Genomic DNA, 23582 nt, shown 5'->3' with positions numbered 1-23582 from the left:
TGCTAATAACGCGAAGGTCTGGGGTTCGATCCCCCGTTTGAGCATTTTTCTTTTGTACTTTTCGTTTTCTCACTCCATATTGACTTATTAGTCAATGAATGATATTCCGGCGACTCAGGCTTTGGGAGAACCGTTGGCTACCTTCTTCTTGTTTTAAGTATAGAGTGATTCCCCAGACGCAGGAGGTGAACTCACTGTATCCTGTTTGTTTTGTTTTTGTTTGTAATTGAATAGGAGGTTGGTCTCTGGGGAAAGCTCATTAGTTTGACTTCGGATCCCTGTATTGATCTACAGGGAAAAGATAAAGTGAGTTCATGAATAAGGTTTCAAAATAGTTCTCGTTTGGTCGTCATCCCAACAACGATTTTGTGTTTCCTGAGAATTATATTAGTTCTGTACCATTTTCTTGGTGGAATTGAATGTAGAATCATGCCTACATCTTTCTAGATAGGAGTCTGGATCCAAACAAAGTGTTCATTGTGGACACAAGTACTAATGGTACTCTTGTCAATGAAACCCGGATTGCCAAGAATGAACCATATTGCTTGACACATGTGTGGTTTTGTTCTCTTGCTTAGTTGTAGGGAGATAATATCGGATTTGCCTTTCCAGCGAGCTGTAAAACGGCCACACATCTTCATGCCTTCATTTTTCAAGATCCAGCGATTCCTCTCCGAATTGCAGATTCACTTATTTCGCAGGAGTTGAACTAGCTTAGTATGATTATTGATTAGAATGGATGGAATTGAAGAGAAGTATATTATTGAAGGTGGTCTTGGGAAAGGGTCCTTTGGTGAAGTAAAGCTCTGTCGTGAACGTTCTTCAGGGAATATGTATGCAGCGAAGATCATCGATTTGAAGAGGATTCGTAATCGTGTATGTTTGGTCTATAAATGCAATATATAGGATGATAAAATCCGTACAATTCTTCGTGAAGCAGAAATGCTAGCTAGTCTGGATCATCCTGGCATCCCCTTCATGAAAGAGATTATCCGTGGCAAAGTGTGTTCATTGACTCCTATTCATCCATAGAAGAATATTTATATCATTATGGAATTGGTAACAGGAGGAGATCTGTTTGATCGGATTCTTAAGTTGGGCCATTTCAATGAGATTGATGCTCGTGGTCTAATGAAGAATCTTCTAGAGGTGATTGACTACCTTCATAGCAAGGGTATTGTTCATCGTGATATCAAACCAGAGAATGTGTTAATGGTTTACAAAGATGAGAATGTGACAATAAAAGTCACTGATTTTGGACTTGCAAAATATGCAGCCGATGGGTTACATACTGTATGTGGAACTCCTCAGTATTTTGCTCCTGAAATCCAAGAGTTACGTGGGAATCAACGAATTGGAAGTTACAACAGTGCAGTGGTAAATGTCATGTTAATTATGAATCACTGATAGGATATGTGGTCTGTTGGTGTTCTTATGTATGTGATTTTGGCTGGTGAACTTCCTTTTGGTTCTTCTGAGCTGTCACAGCAAATCCTTCGAGCAGACGTATCCTTTGATAAGCCAGTGTGGAAGGGTGTTTCAGAGATGGCGAAGGATTTGATTCATCGACTGATTGTTCGTGATCCATCTCTGCGTTTAACAGCAGCTGAGTCCTTACAACATCCTTGGATCGTGAATGTTGAAATCGAAGTTGGGAATAACGAATAGGCTGAGTACTGTATTTTAGGAAGCCAGCTAGCATCACAACTCCTCTCACAACAACCAGAAGAGAATCCATTACAGAACATGTTGTGTGACGAGTGTTTGAGTCCTAGAAAGGAGAATGTGACCAATTCTCATTCGATTCAAGATGGAATCGTGGCAGATAGTCAGGTGGGGGATGATGTGCTGTGGCGACGGCCCTTTCCTCTTTCGAATCAAAGTCAAATCCTTCTTGCACAGCATTCACAACAACGCTTTGTCGTAGCAAGTTCGATTGATGAAGAAGTGATATTGGATATGGAGAGTGATACCAATTGTCACCCAGAGAAGCGCGAAGCAGAGGGATTGGTTACTCCTGAAGGGAAGCGGCCTGCAGTTTCTTTATCTTCTTCTCCTCGTAGTTCATCCCAACACTCACGACAGGGAACTCCTTTTCGAACAGGATTGAAAGCGGCTGTTGTAGCATCTTCTATCTTTGATGTAGTTGCAAATGTTGGAAAGAAGGAGAAGAAGGTTACAGAGTCTCCTAGGAAAACTCGAGTCAAAAAGAGCATGATTCAGAGTCCTGCCATTACAAACTATTTTTTGAAGAAATCACCCAAAGAAGATGTTTAGCCGCATAAATAAACGTGTTTGGAACAAACAAACGATAATTCCACAGGTTTGTGTGAGATCACAATGTCCTGGACAGTCATAGCAAGCAAGCGGTGAATGTTTGCAGAGCGAATAAACTTCTGGTAACTCGTCTACACATCAATGTACAATCAAGCCTTCACCCTTCGTACAGTCTCCAAAACTACCTTCTCCACCTTATCAAACAGACTAATTGGAGGAAGATCCTCCTTGGTAGGTTCTGGAATCACACGATCCCATTTCCTGTATTCCTCATTGAATTCATTAATCACAGATAATGGAATATATAGCTGTGAGTATGATTCGCCCTAAAGAATGAGAGAAACATAAAGATCACACAGGAATGAGGTATTGCTTGACGATCTTGTTTACCTTCAGAATTTTCTACCCATTAGAAGCCCCTCCAAGACAAACCTGATATGGATTGTAGTTATCGTCACCGTACATCTTTTTATATTCATTGACATCAATAAGGAATAGGATATTCTCTTCACATCGTTCATCAATCACAAAATCCTTCATATGTTTAACGGTTTTCTCATTGCTTAGAAGTCCCTCCAGCGACTGCGAAACACGCAGATACGTCTGGATATCGTTCTTAGATCGCTCATATTCTAAGGATTCGATCATATGCTCGAGGTCGGCAATGATTCCGTTCTCTTGATCCTCCACAGAATTGGACATTCTACTTGTTAAGACCCAGGTAGACAATCCTCACGATTCCACGACTCTAAAAACACTATAGGAGTGAAGAAATCGAACCGATTTCTGGCATCATCTTGAAATGACCAAATAATCTCAATTGAAGGAGAATTGTGATTACAGAACATGCAGAATAATTCGCAAACGAATAATCAGGGGCAGCAAGACGATCAACCGGAATCTGTCCTCAACATCATCAGGAAAGAATTCTTCGATATGGGAGGTCATGACAAAGATGATGACCTTAAAAGTGAGATGAATGTCTATGCTTTAATGAACAGAGTCACCCTTCTATGGTTTGACCAAATCGGTTGTTCTACAAGAATGCAGGGCTTTTAATGACTCGGATACAGTGACTCAGAAACCGGATCTTTGCTGTATTCTCATTTCAAAGGTCTTGTATCTTGTGGTTGTCGAGGGTGAAACATTGTCAAGTAGCGAGGTTACAGATGTGTTTTTTGGAGCTACAAAACTGTTCCAGAGCCAGGATGTCACCATTACTATTGAGTATTCATATGTAGCCAAAGTTGCGTCGAATGACCTATTTGTTCATCAAGGAAGTTGCTGAGAAGACCTCTGCTGAAGAAGTGATCATCGTTGTCAGTACTTTGCTGAAGGATCTGAATTCCGATAATGAATTATTCCGCGCTAATAGTCTTCGTGTTCTAAGTCGTATTCTGGATGTACTGTTATTGGTTGAATCTCAGTGTAGGCTTCTATGTTAGCTCAAGTGGAGCGTTACATCAAACAAGCTATCGTTCATAAGAATCCCTGTGTAGCTTCCTCAGCTCTTCTCTGTGGTTTGTATCTCTTTACTATTGCACCTGAATTAGTACGTCGTTGGGTTAATGAGATTAATCAATCTCTGACATATGAGGATGAGATGGTTCAGTATCATGGGTTATTGTTACTCTATGCAATGAAGCAGAATGATGCACTAGCCTTGAATAAACTGGTCACTCAATTGCGTCAGCATCTTCCAACGAGTCCTCTTGCTGTGTGTATGTTGATTCGATACAGTGTTCGTTTGTTGAGAGAAGATGGTAGTTCAGAGGTTTCTCATGATATTTACGACTTACTATTGCGTTGTCTGCGTCACACGAGTGATGTGAGAATCATTAAGTCGTTTCATTCTAGATGGTTTGTTTTGAAGCTGCTCGGGCCCTCGTAACTCTTCCTGATGTGCGTGATGAAGATTTACAGCCAGTGGTAAGTATGCTTCAAATTCATTTGGGTTCTTCTCGTACTGTTACGAAGTTCGCTGCGGTTCGTATTCTCAATCAAGTACTCACAAGATCCCCCGTTGATTTATAGTTGAGCATTGCTCATCCTACAATCGTTGAGACCTGTAATAGTGATTTGGAGTCGCTTGTTAATGATTCCAATCGTTCTGTAGCTACTCTGGCTGTTAGTACTCTGTTGAAGACTGTTGAAGTTTCAAGGTGGATATGATGATGAGGTTATGAGTAATAGAATTGACCCATTGTTGAAACAAATCTCTACTTACATGAGTGAGATTGATGATGAGTTTAAACAGGTTCTGGTTCATGCGTTACTCACTCTCTCGACGAAGTTCCCTGAGAAATATGACGCTCTTCTGTCCTTCTTAAGTGGAATCCTTCGTAATGTAGTCTATGGTTATTGGACTGAGGATTAGGAAGGATCAGAGGCGCTGAAGGCAGCTATTGTAGATACAATTATTGCAATGATGAAACGAATTCCAGAATCCCTTGTATTTTTGGAATTCCAGAATTATTCATAGGAACCATCCCTCCTTCATCTATGTGAATGCATTGAGGATTGTGAGTATCCTCAGATAATTATTGGAATCCTTCATGTGTTGGCTGAATATGGTCCAACAGCTGTGGCTCCTTCTCGCTTCATTCGTTTTATCTTCAATCGGATCATTTTGGAAGGTGCTTCTGTACGTGCTGCTGCTGTTCAGTCTCTTGGTGAGTTCGCTGGTCGTGTTGAGAGTGTACGTGAGAGTGTTCAGGAGCTGTTACGTGGTTGTCTGACTGATGAGAGTGATGAGGTGCGTGATCGTGCTGTTACAGCCTTAGCTGCTCTTCAAGCAGATCCTGCTGAGCGAGAGAAACTTCTTTTCCGCCATCTTCCCATGTCTGCAAAGCAATTACGTGCTTCACTTCAGACCTATCAGATGCGACCTTCTGAAGGCAGTTTAGAATATTCGACTCTCCCGGTTGTAGCTGAGGTTCCAAGAAAGAAGGAAGAAGCATCTGTCCAGGGTATGGCCACAGAAACGGAATCTGAAACTACCGCAGAGCCATCATCAAACGAATTGTATCAGATTCCTGCTTTTGCTGAGTACGGGTGTGTGATTCGATCAAGTCATCGTACGATGTTAACAGAAGAGGAGACAGAATACGTGGTAAGTGTGATTCGTCATGTCTTTGCTTCTCATGTTGTCCTTCAGTTCCAGATCAAAAATACGATTGAAGGTCAGGTGATGACCAACGTGACAGTTCAGCTATCATTGACAGAAGGTGATCCCGAGCAGTGGCATCCCATAGCTCAGATTGATGCTCCTGTGATCCTCTATGGACAGGAAAAGGCTTGTTACATCGCTCTGGAGTTCAATCCTGAAGAAATTCCTGAGGCCACATTTGATGTAACATTGAAGTTCGAAGCGAAGGATGCAGAAGAGGATGAGCTGGATGAGTTGGATACAATTGAAGGATACAATGAAGAGTATCCTGTTGAAGCCTGTTCTATTCAGCTGAGTGACTATATCAGTCGACCTATTCTTCCTGACTATCGTGCTGCTTGGAATGAGCTAACTGCAGAGAATGAGGTTGTGGAAAAGATGAGTTTGTCCTTCGAGGACTTGAGTACAGCTGTGAAGTCCATTGTTGAAGTGTTGGGTCTTCATGTATTTGAAGGAAGCGATCGTGTACCAATTGGAGTAAGGAACTGGATTTTATGTGAAACGTAGTCAACAAACCATACAATGATTCTGGCTGGTAAAGTATTAGGACAGACGTTAGTAATGGCTCGTTGTCAATTAATTCTCTCTCAGGAATATGGATGTGTGTTGAAAGTGGGCATGTAAAATGAAGTTAAATGTAGATTGCTATTCGTTCAGAAGATCATGAGTTGATTCAGACATTAATGTCTCTCTTACAGTCATTTGTTTGTTACTATCAAACATATCACAACTAAATTACATTCTTTAGTAGATGACGTATTCTCTCTTCATAATGCTCTCCAAAAGGAATCTCTTTGATTTTGGATATCAACTGTTCATACAAAAACAACTGAACTTCTGGTGTTCTCAGATTCAAATCAATACTGAATGAATCAGCCATTTCTTTTGCACGTTTAAGGACTATTTCAGGAATATTTGCTAATCGAGCAACATTTATGCCGAAGCTATCAGGACATATGCCTTCAACCAACTTATACAAGAACGTGACCATTTCCTCTCCATCCTGTCCTTTTTCAAGTAAATATGACATGTATCCAGTGCTAATAGAATGATGATTTAAGAATGAAGTGATGATAAAATTGTAGTGAGTAGAGAACAACATTCGACAGTGCTTCACATTTGAGAGATATTTCAATACAGCATATACGATAGCTGAACCATCAAATGTACTTGTCCCACGACCCAGTTCGTCAATAACCAAAAAACTGTCTTGCGTACAATTAGCGAGAATAAGCGATGTTTCTACTAATTCCACGTAAAACGTTGATTGATTTGACAGTATTCGATCTCTGGACGTTATCTCAAATCCTCCATTCATACTGTGCTCCAATTCGTGTGAAGATTCGATCAACGGGGGAGAGTCTACGTATCATACTTCTCTCTCATTCACACTTCATATATGAAGCTGGTACATAGCAACCAATTTGAGCCAATATGATACTTACAGCCATTTGTCGAAGAAGAGTACTCTTACCTCCCATATTGGGTCCTGTGATTATCTTACACAGAGGAGTCTCCTCACCTCCAAGCATCAAATCATTTGAAATGAAATCACCTCGACTGAATGTTGTTACAACACAGGGATGTCTTGAATCTCGAATCTCCAGGACTGCTCTGTCAGTGGCTCCTCGAGGCACAAAAATAGGTCGAACACATTCACCACGACCATCTCCAGCAGTTGATGTGACTGCTAGTGATCGTAGTGCATCCAATTGACCTGCACATTGTACCAAACGTGACCAATTCTGATGGTGCTACAAATGGATCATTCTCCCAATTATTACACGATAGAAGCTGTGAAACACGTCCGCTGTCGCAGTCTTCAACAAATCCTGTTTCTGCTCCTCCAACTACAATAAGTACTCCTGGGCATATGCCTACTCGTTGCAACAGAGTGAATTTCTCTGTAATGAATGGTGTCCAGAATCGCTTCACTCCTTTGCGTTGAGATTTCAATGTGAACTCCTTTGGCATCGCACCTAAACGTTGACAAACAGCATCAGGAAACTGGAGCTGGAATCTATCTTTGTTATTCCCAAAATACACGATGGATCTGGAATTTGAAAATGACAGAAAAACCTACTGATTATGGAATCGAGTACGAATCTCTTCCAGATAATTGTTCAACTCCTGTTGTGTAGCGAGTAACTTCTCAGACACCTCATCTAATGCCTTGTTCACACCAGGACGAGGCATAATAATACCCTGTTGAATTGCCAAATCATGGTTAAATGAATTGTCAAAAAAATCCAGGATTTCTGTCATATCAGGAAAACCTAATTCTCCTAGATGTAGCTCTGTTGCAGGTCGAACTGTGAGTAGTTTTTGCAAAAGACGTGAATCCAATGATTCAGAAAGCCCTTTTCCGAAATCAAGAATAACTCTCATTCCATCCATCAATTGTACAAAATCTTTAATTTTCCTGGTATTGTATTTCTTATCATCATAATATTGAGCACGATTATCAGGATGTTTCTTATTGATGATGCTTGTACAATAGTCATGAAGACGACTTAACATACGATCAATATCCACCAATCCTTTAAAGGTTTCAGAGATAGCTTGCATTAATGATGGCTTCGCGATCAATTCACTTACAGCATCCAAACGTCTATATAAGAACCATATTTAAATCCTACTCATTAACTGAATCGATTTCAAAGAGTGGTTGACAAATCCAATCTTGAAGGATTCGTTTTCCAAAGGGAGTTACAGTGTGACAGATATATTGAAATAGTGTGTTAATTGTAGGATTTGTGGGATCTGGTAAGATATCAAGGTTCTTAAGAGTAATTGCATCCAATATCATAGTCTTCTGTTCTGTTGGAAGGGATTCGGAGATTGTAGATGGATGAGACAATTCACGTAACATGTCTTTTTCTAGATAGTGAATAGGACACTAATTGAATACCCTGATCAATGTTATCAATTAAATAGAACAATCGTTGACTCATGAGCAAATTCGCTACACAGCATCGATTTAGATAGGCCACAGAAAGAGCAAGACTTGATAAACAACATGAATAGTTAGGATTCGGAGTCTTTCGATCAGTCAACATAGATTGCAGTAATGAGGGCCACTTCCCTGCAAGCTCAGGAGCATCATCGGAATCAAACAGAGAGTACTGCTGCACCAATGATATCAAACTTGAAGGAGAACAATCAGATGAAGGATCCACATAACTCATCATGGCTAAAGGACATTCCTGATGAATAAGTTGAATGGTGTGGGGCAACAATCGTTTCTTATGAATTACAAACTCAGTTGGATCAAATCGCAGTAACTGGGTCCGCAACCCTGTTCGTTGGTCATCGTCCACAAACTGACCCAAATAAAACTTTCCAAGAACTGTATCCACAATACACAGACCAATCACCACAGCATCAGGATTACCTCCTTCAACCATCTTCCTTCCAATTTCTCCTGTTAGGAACAACTCATCTTCTTCCATATTTAACTGACTGCATTCTTCAGTAATAGTACACAAGATACGATGATCTTTCTGATTGTAAACTTTATCAACAACTCCATGTCCAGAGACACCAGGAGTCAAAATACTACACACCTCTCTGGATACAACATGAGACTAGTAATCAACCAATCAACTCATCGTTACTTTTACACTTGAACGGGCGTTTCGTTCTTTCAACATTTGAGGAGTTTCAGTCTGTTCCATACGTGCAACACGATATCCAGCATTTACCAACATATTACTAAATTTACTATAAGCTGCTTCTGGGAATCCAGCATGAGCCATTTCTCCTTTCATATAAACCAAATCTAATTCCTTCACCATAATGTCAGCATCATGGTGATAAGTCTCATAGAACTTTCCAACCTTCATTAACAACACACAATCGTAATTATTCTGCTTGACTGCCCACCACTGTTTTATTCCATTTGAACAGGTCTTAAGATAGCCTGATGGGATCGAAAGAGAGGTAGGATCATATTCTGGATTGTTTGGTTCATGTCCATATCTGTCATGTGGATGTTGCATCCAATCAGTATGATCATGAACATGTTCACCTGCACCCAAAATTACAGCTCCTTTCTTATCTAATGAATTCCCTTCATCTTCTACAAAACTAGTTTCAGTTGACGAAACTCCTTGTTTTCGTGATTTACCACCAGAAGGTAGAACTCGTGGCTTAACAGGAGTAGTTGTCTTTGATGAAGTAGGCGTAGCTTGATAACTGAATGCTTTCAAAGGATTCTCCAAGTCAGTTGTGATTCTCTTTGAAGACGGTAGATTTGGTAATGAAGCTCGCTTCATGATTGGTTCATCACTATCTGAATCATCCAGAACTCTTTTTCGTTTGAGTCGACCAATCGGTTGATCATCACTGTCTTCTTCCATCACTAGACTCACTCCTTCGTCACTTGGTTCTTCTAATTCCATCGGAATATACTCTTGATCGTCTTTGGACTCGACAGAACGCTGAATTGGCTTGGTTTGCAATGGCATTGGCTTCTGAGAGATCTGAGTTTGCTGTACAGACATCTGAGAATGGAGTGAAGCAGATGGCATCTGAGAGGTAGATACTTGAGATGCTGCAGGAGCGCGTGGAATAGGTGATAATGCCATCAATTCATACTTTTCCTTGCTACAGTCAATCCACTCATACTCTCCATCGTCATAACTAACCATCATTTCAATAACTCACTCTTACTGAATCTGGAGTGTATCTCCTTGTTGTTGGATGATCGTTCCTGCATACCACTCATCATCCTAGTCCATGAACCACCAGATCAGGGATTACATTCGGCCAATACACACGGATCCTCCTTCCAATCACGCTTTCAGTTCCATTAAGTATTCCTTTCTTAACAACAGGTTGGGGTTCCTTCTTTTGGATAATCGTAGGAGCTACATGAAAATAGACAACAGGATCTACATGGAGTCGAGAGAACTGATGACTGTGAAGGTATTTCTACGAAATGAGTCGTTGATGTGAACTCGAACTCTTCTTTGGAGTTTTGAAGAAATCAAAAATTGTCTTTTTGGTTGGTGTACCTTGACTACCTTTGTTCATTACAAAAGAACAATGAAATACCTAAACAAATGGCGGCGTCGTTCCCGCCATTTTCATTTCAAGAATATGGAACTGTCAGAGAACACTGGTGAACTAATTCTCCATACTTGAGTCCAGAATACTAAGCAGGACGTAAAAACACTCCATTCTATTTCTCTTCCAATTCTATTTTCATCCAATTGTATGAACATGATAAATCAGATTTCAGTAGTTTATATATGTCTACTCAAACAATTCCTTCTCTCACCATTCTGAATCATCGAAGTGATGCCAATTCAACGAGAAACCGTTGTTCCTAAGGATTTTCTTGAGGCTCCTTCAAAAGGAGTTGATACGGTAAATGGTGCTGAATGCCCTGCTCATAATATAGTTTATCACTTCCGATGATCAGAAGTGTTTTGCAGTTGATGTTTTTTACAACCGAAAGGTGTCTGCCGTTTGCATTCCAGAACAGTCAGATACTCAGGATTCGGAACCTGTAGAAGGTTCACAATCACTCTTATATTGTAGTTCGTCGTAAAATCTCGAATTCCTTTTCCACCACTGATCCAAGACTTAAGTCACTTCTCAAAACCAGTGTCAGGGTATTTTAGTGAGTTTAATTTGTTGTTTATGGCATCTGGTAACCAGTTGTTCTTTTGGGATTATGGTTCATCTAATCAGTGGTTTTCATATGATGGAATTGATCAAACGATTCTATTTGTGGATCTGGTACGACTAAAACAGGGAATCTTCGACATGTCGATTGAGTATGGAATTATAGTTATAACAACGTCGGATGTTCTCTTACTATCTATTCAAAACCAAGAACAACGAGTTTTGATTCTCCTTCTTTGTGATTTCTAGGTGATAGTTGCTCCTCTCCATGTGAATGCTCCAATCGATGGTCAAAAGATTACAAATCTCATTTGTACAGGATATGGTCGTGTTCTTCTTGGATGTTCTGATGGTACGATTCAAGAGTTTATTTATGAACCTCGTGTATTTCATATCATTCTGTACTCATTTCTAGTCCTATTTCTTGAATTATCTTGGAATGACTGCTTCCGCATACATTCGTAATTTGACATTTGGCTTCCATTCCTTCATCCAGAGTTCACCGATTCAGAGTCTTAGTTATGATCCATTCTATCATCTCATCTACGCCTTACTCGTCTCTGGCTGGGTCTGTGTATTTTGGCTTGATCATGATGGTAGTCGCTCAACCGTGGTCTGATTAGTAGAGTCTGACTTCAAATTGCTTGATTACTGTGAGAATCTTGTGACTGCATCTCGTCTGGTTGATGAATCTATTCTACTGTGTTCAAATGGTCTGCCTATTCAACCAAGAGACCTTCATCTGTTATCATTGCAAGTCCTTCCCCATGACTTATGTCCTCTTCCAACAGTATGTGTGGTCACAGAATCAGGAATGCGGTTCTATGTATGTCTGGTCGAGGATCATCTTCAGGTGAGTGTTGTGAGACCTACTCTCTCTAAACAGTTGTGTTTGAGGGATATGTGGTTTGTAGGCAGTTCAATCCTGGCTCTGGATACAGAGACCCTTGTTGGTATTGTTCGTTCTCATTCAAATCCATCGTACTACCGAGAAGTGGAGTGGCGTTCATCATTCAATCGTGTATTGAATGTATGTGTTATGAATTCGCCGACCTCTTGGAAAGAACGTCGATCCGATGGGAGTGATTATCTGTTAGCTGGAGTTTGTGGAGTATTGTATGAACAGAACGAGCCAGCATTTCTCGTAATTCAACCAGATGAGGTATTGTGTCTTTATCGGTATCCCCTTCACAGAGATTGGAGTGATGTGAAAGTATATTTGAGTCATCATATTTAGTCCACACAAGTCTCATTACTCACTGTTTCTCATTACTTGGATTGGCAATTGGTGAATCATTCATGTGATATTTCGATTCTAAGTCAACTCATTGAACAGCCCACTGCATTCTCAATCTATCTTGATGCTTCACTTCTCACACTAACTCACATCTTACGATCTATTTGGAATCAACCAATTCTTTCATCACACACGTCTTCATCTCTTCTCTCTCAGCTTCAAGATCGTCTTCATTCAATGTCTCAACTCTTTCATCATCTTGCTTTGATTCCTTCTGTTCCTCTCTCTCATCTCTCAGTATTAGAACGGTCTGGTTACTCTCTACTTCTCTTCCTGGATCGTTGTCTCTCTCTCACTCAATTTGCACTTCATGTAAGGATTTTATCTCATTTTCACAATAGCTTACTCCGTTCATTCGTTCTCTTCTCCGTGAAGAATCGAACTCTCTTCTTGAGGAAGTATCGTTCCGTGAATGGGTTACTGATCCTTCTTGTATCAAACAGCTTCCATTCATCGCTTCTCAGACTCTGGCTGCATTTGGTTCTTCTTGGGGTAAGAATTTGAACTTCAGTTCATTCACAGAATCCTTTGAATCTGCATCCGAAGCCTTAGAGACGGATTGCCGCGGTTATTTCCCCAAACCAGCAAAGTATTTAGCTCAAGCCTCCTATCTCCTTCAACAAGATTCATCCTTCCGTAGTCTGGCAATAGACAGATTAGGACGTGTGTTCTCCGAGGTCCTTCCTTCAGAAGTGAGTGAGTATATTCAACGAGTGGAGTCCCTGCTTGAAGGCTCTCCTGTGGACTGTGGTCAAGTTTTCCTTAACGGAGTTCTCCAGCTTCCAGTGGAGATGTGTCTGGATCCTGAAAATGAAGACTTGCTCAAGGCTCAATCCATTCATATTCAATTGATTGAAGAAATGGAGAATCATTTGTTCCGTATTGTAATGATTGCAATTGAAGGCAGTAAGTTGGATATGATTCCACTTCTATGTGAACTTGGTTCTGATTCTCTGCGTATGCGAGTTTACAATTGGTTATTTGAGTCTCATCCTGAAATCTTCGAACACTTCCCAATGAGAGCTGAATTGGAAGAGTTTCTGTTTCATCACAATCATTTCGTATCATTTCTCTCATTCACTCATATCTAGCTTCTCAATACATACTATGTGGTACATGGAAAGCCTCACACAGCAGCAATTCGGCTCTTTGAAATCGTTGCTCTCAATCAGTATCCTTTTATTTCCTTAACATTGGAACAACGTAAACAAACATTTTGTGAAATTTACAAGGATTTGGCTCTTGCAGAGGAGCAGGGATATCGTACTCCTTATCCTTACCCACAATTGCGTCCGATGTTTGTGCAACGACAAATTGACCAATTATCGATTCAGATTGAAGCCAATCTAATGATTGATAAACCTCTTTCATTGGATGAACTGTTGAAGGAGTGTAAGGAAGCACATAAACCAATACAGATTCTGAAGTGTATGGAACTATTGGAGAAGACGGATCCTGCGGTTATTCTACTATGCTGGCATGAGATTTTGAATAACTCCTTCCAGTGTCATGGTAGTTATGATACGCAATTCATCACTGAAATCGTGAGGATTATTGACACATTCCACGATGATATTTATGTGCCTTTTTCTGGAATTCTAACGATTCTTCTGAGTCAAGCATTACAGTCATTGAGTTCATGCGAACAAGTGCGAAATGTTGTGTGTCTTTTCGTTACACGATGTCACAAGAGTCGTAGTTTTGTGGCAACCGAATTGCGAGGATTATTGGAGACAAGACGAGATGAATCATGGCGTCTGTTGGTGAGTGAATGTATTGTAGAGTGAGAGATGAGTGAATGAATGAGACATAGAATCTGTAGACAGAATGGAATAGGTGTGGAGGAACGTGAATTGCTTCAGTATGTAAGGAGTGATTTGATGACGATCGTTGAAGATCATAACAAAGCCGAAGAGTTGGAAGAGAGTATAAATACGATATTGAAATGAGTTGTGTTATTTACAAACATGTTCACTTCTTAATCATATCCATAGCTGCATTCGCCAAACTATTCGCATCTTTAATCAATGGATTCAATGGACTCTTCTGCTGTAAGAATGTAATCACACTCACAAGTATTGTTACCCAGCGGATCACCATTGGCTTGGATGGTGTTCCAATAAATCTAGCCTTCTCCTTTCTCACAGTCTCATACTGGTCAAAAGCTTCGATATAATTCGTTGGAGCAGGAGGAACCATTGCCCTGGCATTCTCAGGAGAACAGGGTTTGATCGTATTCATCATTTGCAATGCACTATGCATTTCTTCTTGCATCATATGTGCAATTGGAGTACGATGAATAAGATAGTTGATTGCATTGAATGCTCCTCACAATCAAATACACATCTCAACTCTTACGATTCACAGAAGCAATAACTAGATTCGGATTCATTACAATTTGAGAGCAATCTGACAACGAAGACTGAGGATCCATACGCATAGTCTGATTGGTAAATGTCGAAATCAGCTCCTACAGTGTATATTTCATTCATCTTTTTCTGGAATGACTGTTTACACGCATCATTACCAGGAACTAGATTGTCAATCAGAGCCTTGAGAGTATCAATCATGAAGACTGGCTCTGCGTCCTTCACAAACCATAGAAGTTCCAGAAAACCCTATTTATGAATCATGATAATAAATAATGACACGATCGATACAATCGACTTCGATTTGAGTAGCAATTACACAAGCTTGGACAAAACATTTCAATCCATCTGATAAAGTAGCTCCGCAGTTTTGAAGATCTGTTAGTACTTCAAGCGTGTATCTGTTGTCATTCTCACCCATACCTCTCACTTATATTCTGGATATGAGTAATACACTTCCTTCAGACAGTTGATCACTTCATCACGAAGATAGGAAACTTGTGGCGTTGGTTCCTTCAAAGCCTTTTGATGAAGTTGAATCAAAATATATACCGAACGCAGCGCAATCCAATCGCTTACAATCCACTCTAGAGTTGTTCCAACCGAAAAGACATCCTTCATGCTACAGGTTGAATAAGCCAGACTTGGAGGAAGTGGATATGGTGCAACATATTCCTTTATCGCATCTAACTGCTGCTGTGGTGTCATTTGCGCCAGATTGACAGATGGGATCTTATTGTAGACACATGAATACGCATCGCTACGGGTCGACCAAATTGTTTGATACAGTTTTTGGATTGAAGGATTCATAGTATCTCCAACTGGACCCACAAGACATTCACCATGATACACTGCATAATAGAGAATAGCAAATGTCTGGTTCACCTCATCTCCAGTATACACAGGATGGACCGGCATTCGCACTAGTTCTTATCTTTCTTTCTGTAATTACTTGGATTCATGACTTCAGCTGAACTATTTCCATTCATTTTCTTTTGAACTATCTTTGTTTTAAACCATGTCAGTTAAGTAAAGATGATCCGAATAGTCAGAATTTTGACTATCAACAAACAAGACAGCAACAAGCAATACAAACCTCCTTAAAGTGTCTTTATTGAGCGCATGAACATATCCGAATTCAATACATGCGTTCCTCCGAGAACCACTTGCATGCTTCCTTCCTCGTTCCACTGACTCACAGTATGAGCCTCCTCATATGTCGTTCCTCCTACATAGAACACAATCACTACATTGGGAGTTCCAGAAGCACTTGCTCCCTCATAAGGATAATCTCCCTCTGACAACTTTCCCTTCTTGATCTGATTGAGCACATCTTGCAGCAATGGTTGATGTTGTGTGTATACACTGCCAGTTCCCTTGATTGATTTCGCCAATCCTTGGACCAATCCTCCGATTCCACTACTTCCAAAGAGATCACCAGTACGAGCCTCTGAAGGAGAGAATCTAAAAATGAGGAAACAGAAGATACACAGTACTTCAGGAAGGAATGAATCGTGGAAATCATGTCATCTGAGATACCACGATCACGTAACGCAGACAAAACAGAACTCAGTTTGCTACCAGGTTTCTGTTCATAGTGCAATGCATACAACACAGCCAAACGAATCAAGTCTTCTTTCGAGGTCTGCTTATCATATCTCTCCTTCCAAACGTACATTCGGATCCTCGATCAATCTCATTAACTCCTTGTACTGTGATGAATGATCACTACTGCATGCTAGACTCTGCTCCAGTGCAGATATGGTAGTCAGAGCATGAGCACGCACAATTCGACTCAACTCTGATACCAACGACACATGGCGTTTAGCTGATAATTCTAAGAGCTTGTAATCCTTGAAATTCTCCACAAATGAAGCCATATCCGTACTCTTCAATTCCTCTTGTCGTTTGTCAGCAGCTGCAAACTCATTTGTTTGCTCTTTTGCTGCATCACACAGATCACCGAAATTATCCCATTTGTGGGCCTTCAAGAATTCATCTGTTTGAGCATTCAACACAAATTCCTCTTCCTTTCCGTTATTAACCAACTTCACTCGATTGTTCCAGATCGGCATAAACTCGTGTACCATACCCAAATACAACCACTGCATCAACAATGGAGTCACAGGATCACTCTTTCGATCCATAATCACTAACTGACAATTCCCGCGATAATCAAACAGACCTCCACGTTGATCCTCACGTTCGATTTGATGCAGCACTTCACGTGCAAGTCGTCCAGCCGATTCTGATGTAGACTGATAGCGAATATATGGTCGCTGTTTCAATGCCAGACAAACTGCCAGAAGCGACTAGAAATGAGTATATAGCTATAATTCTACATCTGTTGCACGATGGAAAATGTTATTCTCTGTCACCTTCCACTGATTAGGTTGACGACACAATTGAAGTCCATCCGTCAGATTCAGGGTATAGTGGTCTGTATCAATTGGGATGTAATCACCAAAGAACTCATGAATTTCCTTCACTACGCAATGCTCATCAGCCGAAGCCAATTCCTGAATGTTGTCAATACGACAGATATTGGTAAAGTCTAGAGTGAATTCGAAAATCAAGTCGTACAGATATGATACTCACCATATTTGGGTTTCTTCAACTCTGCGCAAAGGAGTTTAATATTTTCATCACTAGGTCGAACAAAGACGATTGCCTACAAATCATCCATCCGAAACACAATTATGTACAATCAAGTGCTTCATATCCTCGTGGCTTGCTCCAAGCTTTTCAGTCAGGAAAACTATTAGATAAGTGTTTGGAAAAAAAAGTTCCAACCATCGTAGTCCAGAATCTCACTCTGAGAATAAGCAACAGCAATCGACTGTGTCTACGCATTAGCTCTATTCTAATAACCAGCAAAGTACCGTATCATTATCTAGAATCAACACTTTTGCCGTTCCCTTCTCTCTTCCCTGGAATGTCAACATCTTCTTCACATAGTTTCGGTAAGGTGTATACAGGTCTGCCATAGTCTAACAAACGGAATAGAAAGAATATAACACCGAATACAACGAATTATCTAAGATTTCGGGCACATCGAAGGAGACATGTTTAGTGATCTAATGAGCTTGATAACCAAGAGATACTGAGATCTCAATTATGGTAAACTATATAGCACTGACGGTAATGAAATTGATATAATATAGAGGTGAATCACCTGTTGGAACAGAAACAAGGAGAAGCATCGATGCTTTGTAAAGACAGTGATTTCAAACTCACCAGAGATTCACGATTCCTCTGTTAAGAGAAAACAGGAATCATAAGATCCATGTTGTCTTCTTGTTTGTTTCGCTTTCCGCCGTTTTTGAAGAGTAACAACGTAATTAAAGGGATTTCTAGGCATTTCTCACGGAAAACAAGGACGATTATTGATCCTTCGTTGGAAACCCCTTCATCAGGGATTGTGAAACTCAGTCCATTCAATAAGTTACGCACAGTTGCAAAGAAGTCTTATTTGCCTCTTTCTCATGTTTCTAAAGCTCTGTGCACTCGGGAAGGAAAATTCTTATATTTAAAAGTGGATTTGAATGAAAAGGATGAGATCTAGGATGAGGAAGGTCGATCTCACTGTTTTTCCGATGAACGGGATGTCATTGTTCCCTATTCAATAGCAGAACAATATTTGAACAGATGTAAGAAGAAGTGTGAGTGTGTTGAGATTGATCCTGAGAACATTCAAACTGAGTCTAATGAAACAAGTAGAGTATGTGAATATTGATTATTTAAGAACTAGTCATGTTTGCGTCAATCGGTTATTTCGGTTGTTGGAGAAATGGATCATGGCAAAACAACCTTGCTGGATTATCTACAACATTCTTCCATCCAGAAACAAGAGTTTGGAGGAACAACACAAATCATTCGAGCCAATGCTATATCAATTCCATTCTATAATTCATCAAATCAACTGGATTCCTTCAAGTGTACATTTTTAGATACTCCAGGTCAGTCTTGCTTCTCTTTTGTTCCTCTTCTTCTGTTAGTTCATTTATAGATTCGTGATAATGGGAGTGTATTATCAGATATTGCTCTCTATGTTGTTTCACTAAGTGAAGGTCCTTCGGAGGAGTCTCATGTCATTTTCAATCAACTCAAAGCCAATGGTGTCCCTGTCATTTTAGTATTCACAAAGAGTGATTTGGTTACGGATGAACGGAAAAATTCAATTCAACAAACCATGTTGGCTATGGCTTCTGAATACTCTGTGCCAATTGGTATTCAATTCCTTTTCTTTTTCATATCTAGTGGATTCATGTACCATATCCTCTGTTACTGGAGCGGGAATGGAACATTTCCAGCAACGACTTGTAGAGTTGGGTAAGAAGTATCAGCGATCTGTTCCTTTGGATGTACCAGCAGAGGCATCCATTCTTGATAGTCTTCTGATCCCTTCTCAAGGAATTGTATTTCGTGCATTGATTCAACAAGGACAACTGTCTGTTCGTGATGATTTCATCTGTGGGCTGTATATGGGTCGTGTGCGGAGTCTTGTCGATCTTCAGAGCAATTCCATCTCACAAGCATTTCCAGGAATGGTTGTCAACGTTCTCGGAGCGCGGAAACTTCCTGCGGCATTGAGAAAGAATTCCCAGATGTTGCCAACAGGTCATACACTCTTTGTACGGGATCCAAAAGAGATTGAGGCGATTATGGAGCAGCGTCTTCTGGAATATGCTTTCAATGCAGCACAGTGTGCTACAGAGGAAGAAGAGCGTGCTGAAGAGGAATTTGCGCTTTCAGATCCAGGGGCGACGGAGATTATTCATGGTGAGGAATATATTGAATTGAAGAAACAACCGATTATCGTGGTTGCTGACAATGCCAACAGTCTGAGTGTCATTCTGGAGACTCTGGAAAAGAAGCCTCAATTCTCTGTTGTCAGGACGCGGGTTGGACAGATTCTTGATAACGACATTGAGCAATGTAAGAGTTCAAATACAAAGATTGTATCGTTTAATGTGGATATTCCGTCAGATGTACATTTAGGATCTCATTTTATTTATTCGCGTTTGATGAGCGAATTGTTGGAATCTATTGAGAAATGAGATGTTTGTTATTCCTAAATAGAAGTGAAAAGGAACCCTTTCAGGTGCCACTGTAGTATAGTTGGTCAGTACATCACGTTGTGGCCGTGATAACCCGTGTTCGAATCACGGCAGGGGCATTTCTTTTTCTATTTCAACAAACACTCTCTTCTGTTTTATGATCTAATTCTTGATGTTTCTCCTTATTTATCTTCTTCCATCAAGGCAGCATCACCTGAAATCGTAATCATACTATAAGCCTGATTCACATCTTCCTCGGCAGTTTCTTGTGGTAGAATTCGAACAGATAACAAAGCATTTCCTCCAATACATCGAACATGTGCTTTGGCAACAGATAGCACTTCTAGAAGGAACTTGTGTGAGTAATTATTCATTGAGGCTTGTTCTTCCAAATGCCATGTCTCCCGAATAAAATGAAGAACCACAAGACCACAGTATCGCTTGACTCGATATCCTGTGATAGAAGTGAGTGGAGTGAGGAAAACATATGAAGGAGCAAACAATCTCTCTCGGCCTGTTTCGATGATAGGAGGTGATGGATGGATTCCTTGTAGATCCATTGAATCTTCCATGGAAAGAACATGTTCTATGTTCTCATTCTTATGAACAGGATCTGAGTGATCTACGACATCAGATCCTTCGATCAGCTTCTTCAACGAACCATTCTCCTCAGGATTGAAAGAGATTAGCGAAGAGAGACAGATTTCCACCACATCTTCACCAGGAAGACGCACTTGAACATCTAATCCTGTGAGAGAACAAGGCATCATTCGCGAGACTTTGTAAGAGAGACGAGAACACATATCCATGAGAAGCTTGTTGAGTGCAGCTGATGAAGAGCTGAGATGGACTCGTTTTAGTAGAATCACAGGCCGATAATCACGAACAGGAACATTCTTCTTGTGTGTATGAAGAGTGTGGAAAACAATACGTGAGTCAGAGATCCATGGGAAATACGTAGCGAACATGTTTTGGTAATTGTCATCTGGCTCAATCACTCCATAGTCTGGATGAATCTCACAGAGAGTTGGTACAACATGATCCTTGTATCTAGTTCATCACTTTCTCAATCAGAGAATACTTGGACGCATACTTCTTCTCACTTCGACTCTCGTCATCAGAAGAAGATGAAGAGGATGAAGAAGAAGACGAAGAAGAACTACATTCACTTCCTTCACTGGAAGATGAAGTTGAGGATGAGAAACTTCTCATGTCGACACTCAAGTCTACACTACTTTGAAGTCGTGATAATTCTTCTGTTTCCCGTGATTCTCGATGTTGTATGACAGGTCCAGGTTCTGTACTCATTGAATGAATGAGTGTTCCATCACGCCGTAATTCTGTTTCTGCCTTTGTCATATGGACCTCTTCAGAATAGGAGTGAGCATTTGATAGAATAGTTGATTGGGCCTTTTGGAGACCACGATCTCTATGACGCCTCCTCTGTGTCTTCTGTTTCACATGCTGACGGGCTAGTATCTGCTGTGTGATTTGTGCACGCTGCTGCTGAAGATCAAGAAGATCTTGCTAGAGATCAGCTCATTCACTCATTCATACTGTGACACGCTTGTAGTTATCAGGAGAGATGGACATACTTGGAGGAAACGGAGATTTGATACTAACTGGTCCAGGTTCAGGAAGACCAGGAACATATACAGCAGTTCCTGTAATGACTCCCACAAGGAGTGAGCCACCAATTTCCATTTCAACTGAGATTCCAAAAACTGCATTGCAATGAAGGCTGTAGAGCTTCACCAACAACTGATTGTACAGTCTTAGTTCGATGAAGGGCATCTTACGACTAATTGAGTTAGCTCCGTTCTCTCGGGTGTCTTGATCTGATTTGTCTACTGTAACACATGCTTGGATGAACTGAGGAGTACCAACTGTCTCCAGTCCTGAAGGGATTTCAGACGTACTCAATACTACAAAAGGAACTCGTTTCTGATTGCATCGTCGACACAGTCCTAATGTCATATCACGAAAGAGGGTGTGGTGTTTGGTAGGATCGACATGGATCTACACATGATAGCTCACTCTTACTCTAACAGCTTCACAAGGACATCGACCCATACGATGTTTGGTTCCTCTCTGTTTACTATGAATGATCTCCCAATGATTCTAATCACATATCCAACTTCACAGCTGTCCCTGTCGCACTTAACAAACATATATCACCATGAATCGAACAAGTCTCTCGATACCCCAGTACCAGATCAGCTCCAATTCGCAAGGTGTTTGCTCGTACTTCATCTCGTAATCCTTCCCACCAGCTATCACGCGTTTCGATATCCACCAACGTACTATGAAGTTTACCAATGAACTTCACAGCACGAGAAGCAACTACACCATTGATCGAATAACGGAAACTGTCAGGAAGTTTACGTAGAGTCATGAGCTCAATAGACTGAGCATTCAAGGAGGGACTATATTAAACAGTCATAAAAGGAGTTACAAAAGATCAGAAGGATTCTTTCGATCATCAGATACGGTATTATAGAGCCCGTACAAACGAGAACTATTTCTTAAGAATCCAATATCACTTACTTGTCCAAACCTTTATGGAGGGTTCGATCACTTGTATCTATCTCCTCATACTCTCTCAGCAGTTGTACATATGATATCACGAGTCTGAATCTCACAGATAGGACGCTTGCGACGGGATTGAGTTTCACTCTCCTTTCGTTTTGGTTGATCCTCCAGGGCTGGAAGATCGGTAAGAGGAGAAGGAACATCCCGTGAAGGTATTCGAAGGACAGACATATCATTCTTCTCACGAGGATAAATGCTACATATAAAGACAAAGAGAGAGATAGACATGCATGCTGTTCCGTATGCACGACCTACTATACCTGAATCACCTTCCATATCAAAAAATTGTTGATATCCAAAAACAGCATTTGCTCCTCGTTGTTTGGCTTGTTTTCCAACTTGACGACGTAACTGCATGCTACTAATGATTGGATTTCAATTGAGATACGATAAGTGGTACAATTGTTTCTGTCGTTTCTCATTACTCTTTTGAGCAGATCGAAAACGCTCTTCAAATTCGAATTCTGGATCTGTATCCACTACAAGGGCTTCAGCAAAGCCTAGAATGCTTTGCATCACATACTCTTGCATATCTGGAAGACTTCCAGAAAAAATGAAAATACCGGGTGAACCCTCTTCTGATTGCTACTTCTGAACCGATAACTCTAGGCATACATTCTTATCTCCAATCGCCTGAAAACTCACAACTACATTCAATTCACCTCGAATGCCTTCAATTGTATCATAAATTGGCATCCATCCATCGAAATAAGTGCCTTGTGTATTGTTATAATCAGCTCTCATCAACATGGTATTCAAGTCGATAACAACCGTACCAATTAGAGATCCAGCCGAGTATGTATCATGATCCATCACCTAGTTATCACAACCTATTTTAGAAATGACTCGAAAAATCAACGGATCATCTTGCAAACGAGACTCTTCCTGAATATCCCAACTTACTGTCTCGTTTTTCCATTCTGGATTTAAACTATTCTCAATCACCGTGGTTACATACCGCTCATCTGCCCATACTACCTCTACAAAACTACAAGTAAGGAACAGGAGATGATCCAACCAATCTGTAGTCTTTCGTTTTCGATCGATTGCAGGCAGTCCACGTGCCTTTCTTACACCCACATACAGACTCGTCGGCATTCTCTAATCTTTAACTCGGAATTGGTGGGATCCCAAACCTAAAATCAAGGCTATTTTGTAGGGCAATTGCAAACCCGATTGCTCTT

At 40.5% G+C, this 23582-nt stretch overlaps 11 protein-coding genes across 11 annotated transcripts; 4 read left to right on the top strand and 7 right to left on the bottom strand.

Annotated features, from left to right (window-relative positions):
* Nucleotides 1-94: 94 nt before the first annotated feature.
* On the top strand, nucleotides 95-1032 carry JH06_0565 (serine/threonine protein kinase; the record flags this gene model as incomplete). Its single annotated transcript, XM_014674214.1, is given in 8 exon segments — nucleotides 95-150; nucleotides 164-203; nucleotides 235-306; nucleotides 336-395; nucleotides 426-554; nucleotides 585-703; nucleotides 735-876; nucleotides 907-1032. The coding sequence occupies 8 exon segments, from the start codon at nucleotides 95-97 to the stop codon at nucleotides 1030-1032; spliced, it is 744 nt and encodes a 247-aa protein (XP_014529700.1).
* Nucleotides 1033-1413: 381 nt separating this feature from the next.
* JH06_0564 (calcium/calmodulin-dependent protein kinase) lies at nucleotides 1414-2277 on the top strand (the record flags this gene model as incomplete). The annotated part of the gene is given in 2 exon segments (XM_014674213.1): nucleotides 1414-1650; nucleotides 1669-2277. The coding sequence occupies 2 exon segments, from the start codon at nucleotides 1414-1416 to the stop codon at nucleotides 2275-2277; spliced, it is 846 nt and encodes a 281-aa protein (XP_014529699.1).
* A 149-nt stretch (nucleotides 2278-2426) lies between these two features.
* On the bottom strand, nucleotides 2427-2979 carry JH06_0563 (hypothetical protein; the record flags this gene model as incomplete). The annotated part of the gene is made up of 3 exons (XM_014674212.1): nucleotides 2427-2603; nucleotides 2635-2679; nucleotides 2710-2979. The coding sequence occupies 3 exons, from the start codon at nucleotides 2977-2979 to the stop codon at nucleotides 2427-2429; spliced, it is 492 nt and encodes a 163-aa protein (XP_014529698.1).
* Nucleotides 2980-3213: 234 nt separating this feature from the next.
* On the top strand, nucleotides 3214-6118 carry JH06_0562 (coatomer subunit; the record flags this gene model as incomplete). Its single annotated transcript, XM_014674211.1, is given in 11 exon segments — nucleotides 3214-3247; nucleotides 3279-3514; nucleotides 3555-3692; nucleotides 3710-4105; nucleotides 4135-4281; nucleotides 4312-4439; nucleotides 4471-4624; nucleotides 4655-4729; nucleotides 4760-5923; nucleotides 5954-6066; nucleotides 6088-6118. The coding sequence occupies 11 exon segments, from the start codon at nucleotides 3214-3216 to the stop codon at nucleotides 6116-6118; spliced, it is 2616 nt and encodes an 871-aa protein (XP_014529697.1).
* Nucleotides 6119-6176: 58 nt separating this feature from the next.
* JH06_0561 (DNA mismatch repair protein) lies at nucleotides 6177-10483 on the bottom strand (the record flags this gene model as incomplete). Its single annotated transcript, XM_014674210.1, has 13 exons — nucleotides 6177-6735; nucleotides 6767-6808; nucleotides 6839-7200; nucleotides 7231-7296; nucleotides 7328-7499; nucleotides 7530-8057; nucleotides 8086-8326; nucleotides 8358-9033; nucleotides 9064-10090; nucleotides 10121-10179; nucleotides 10211-10317; nucleotides 10346-10381; nucleotides 10408-10483. The coding sequence occupies 13 exons, from the start codon at nucleotides 10481-10483 to the stop codon at nucleotides 6177-6179; spliced, it is 3951 nt and encodes a 1316-aa protein (XP_014529696.1).
* A 3865-nt stretch (nucleotides 10484-14348) lies between these two features.
* Nucleotides 14349-15167, bottom strand: JH06_0560 (hypothetical protein; the record flags this gene model as incomplete). The annotated part of the gene is made up of 4 exons (XM_014674209.1): nucleotides 14349-14704; nucleotides 14736-14820; nucleotides 14852-14995; nucleotides 15027-15167. The coding sequence occupies 4 exons, from the start codon at nucleotides 15165-15167 to the stop codon at nucleotides 14349-14351; spliced, it is 726 nt and encodes a 241-aa protein (XP_014529695.1).
* Nucleotides 15168-15172: 5 nt separating this feature from the next.
* On the bottom strand, nucleotides 15173-15735 carry JH06_0559 (hypothetical protein; the record flags this gene model as incomplete). Its single annotated transcript, XM_014674208.1, has 2 exons — nucleotides 15173-15669; nucleotides 15699-15735. The coding sequence occupies 2 exons, from the start codon at nucleotides 15733-15735 to the stop codon at nucleotides 15173-15175; spliced, it is 534 nt and encodes a 177-aa protein (XP_014529694.1).
* A 111-nt stretch (nucleotides 15736-15846) lies between these two features.
* JH06_0558 (vacuolar protein sorting-associated protein) lies at nucleotides 15847-17733 on the bottom strand (the record flags this gene model as incomplete). The annotated part of the gene is made up of 8 exons (XM_014674207.1): nucleotides 15847-16210; nucleotides 16243-16391; nucleotides 16423-17058; nucleotides 17089-17300; nucleotides 17345-17417; nucleotides 17452-17504; nucleotides 17540-17591; nucleotides 17629-17733. The coding sequence occupies 8 exons, from the start codon at nucleotides 17731-17733 to the stop codon at nucleotides 15847-15849; spliced, it is 1644 nt and encodes a 547-aa protein (XP_014529693.1).
* A 299-nt stretch (nucleotides 17734-18032) lies between these two features.
* Nucleotides 18033-19806, top strand: JH06_0557 (translation initiation factor IF-2; the record flags this gene model as incomplete). The annotated part of the gene is given in 5 exon segments (XM_014674206.1): nucleotides 18033-18281; nucleotides 18312-18467; nucleotides 18498-18743; nucleotides 18756-18975; nucleotides 19007-19806. The coding sequence occupies 5 exon segments, from the start codon at nucleotides 18033-18035 to the stop codon at nucleotides 19804-19806; spliced, it is 1671 nt and encodes a 556-aa protein (XP_014529692.1).
* A 182-nt stretch (nucleotides 19807-19988) lies between these two features.
* Nucleotides 19989-20845, bottom strand: JH06_0556 (hypothetical protein; the record flags this gene model as incomplete). The annotated part of the gene is made up of 2 exons (XM_014674205.1): nucleotides 19989-20795; nucleotides 20828-20845. The coding sequence occupies 2 exons, from the start codon at nucleotides 20843-20845 to the stop codon at nucleotides 19989-19991; spliced, it is 825 nt and encodes a 274-aa protein (XP_014529691.1).
* An 11-nt stretch (nucleotides 20846-20856) lies between these two features.
* Nucleotides 20857-23496, bottom strand: JH06_0555 (hypothetical protein; the record flags this gene model as incomplete). The annotated part of the gene is given in 11 exon segments (XM_014674204.1): nucleotides 20857-21333; nucleotides 21364-21825; nucleotides 21850-21904; nucleotides 21936-22232; nucleotides 22262-22324; nucleotides 22354-22390; nucleotides 22422-22759; nucleotides 22787-22983; nucleotides 23014-23214; nucleotides 23302-23372; nucleotides 23391-23496. The coding sequence occupies 11 exon segments, from the start codon at nucleotides 23494-23496 to the stop codon at nucleotides 20857-20859; spliced, it is 2304 nt and encodes a 767-aa protein (XP_014529690.1).
* Between the last annotated feature and the right edge of the window lie 86 nt (nucleotides 23497-23582).

This window comes from Blastocystis sp. subtype 4 (genome assembly GCF_000743755.1).
Source record: "Blastocystis sp. subtype 4 strain WR1 chromosome Unknown seqid_0014, whole genome shotgun sequence".
NCBI classification, from domain to species: Eukaryota; class Bigyra; order Opalinata; family Blastocystidae; genus Blastocystis; species Blastocystis sp. subtype 4.
Note: the sequence above shows the minus strand (reverse complement) of the source record. Positions and strands in the feature narration are given on the sequence as shown.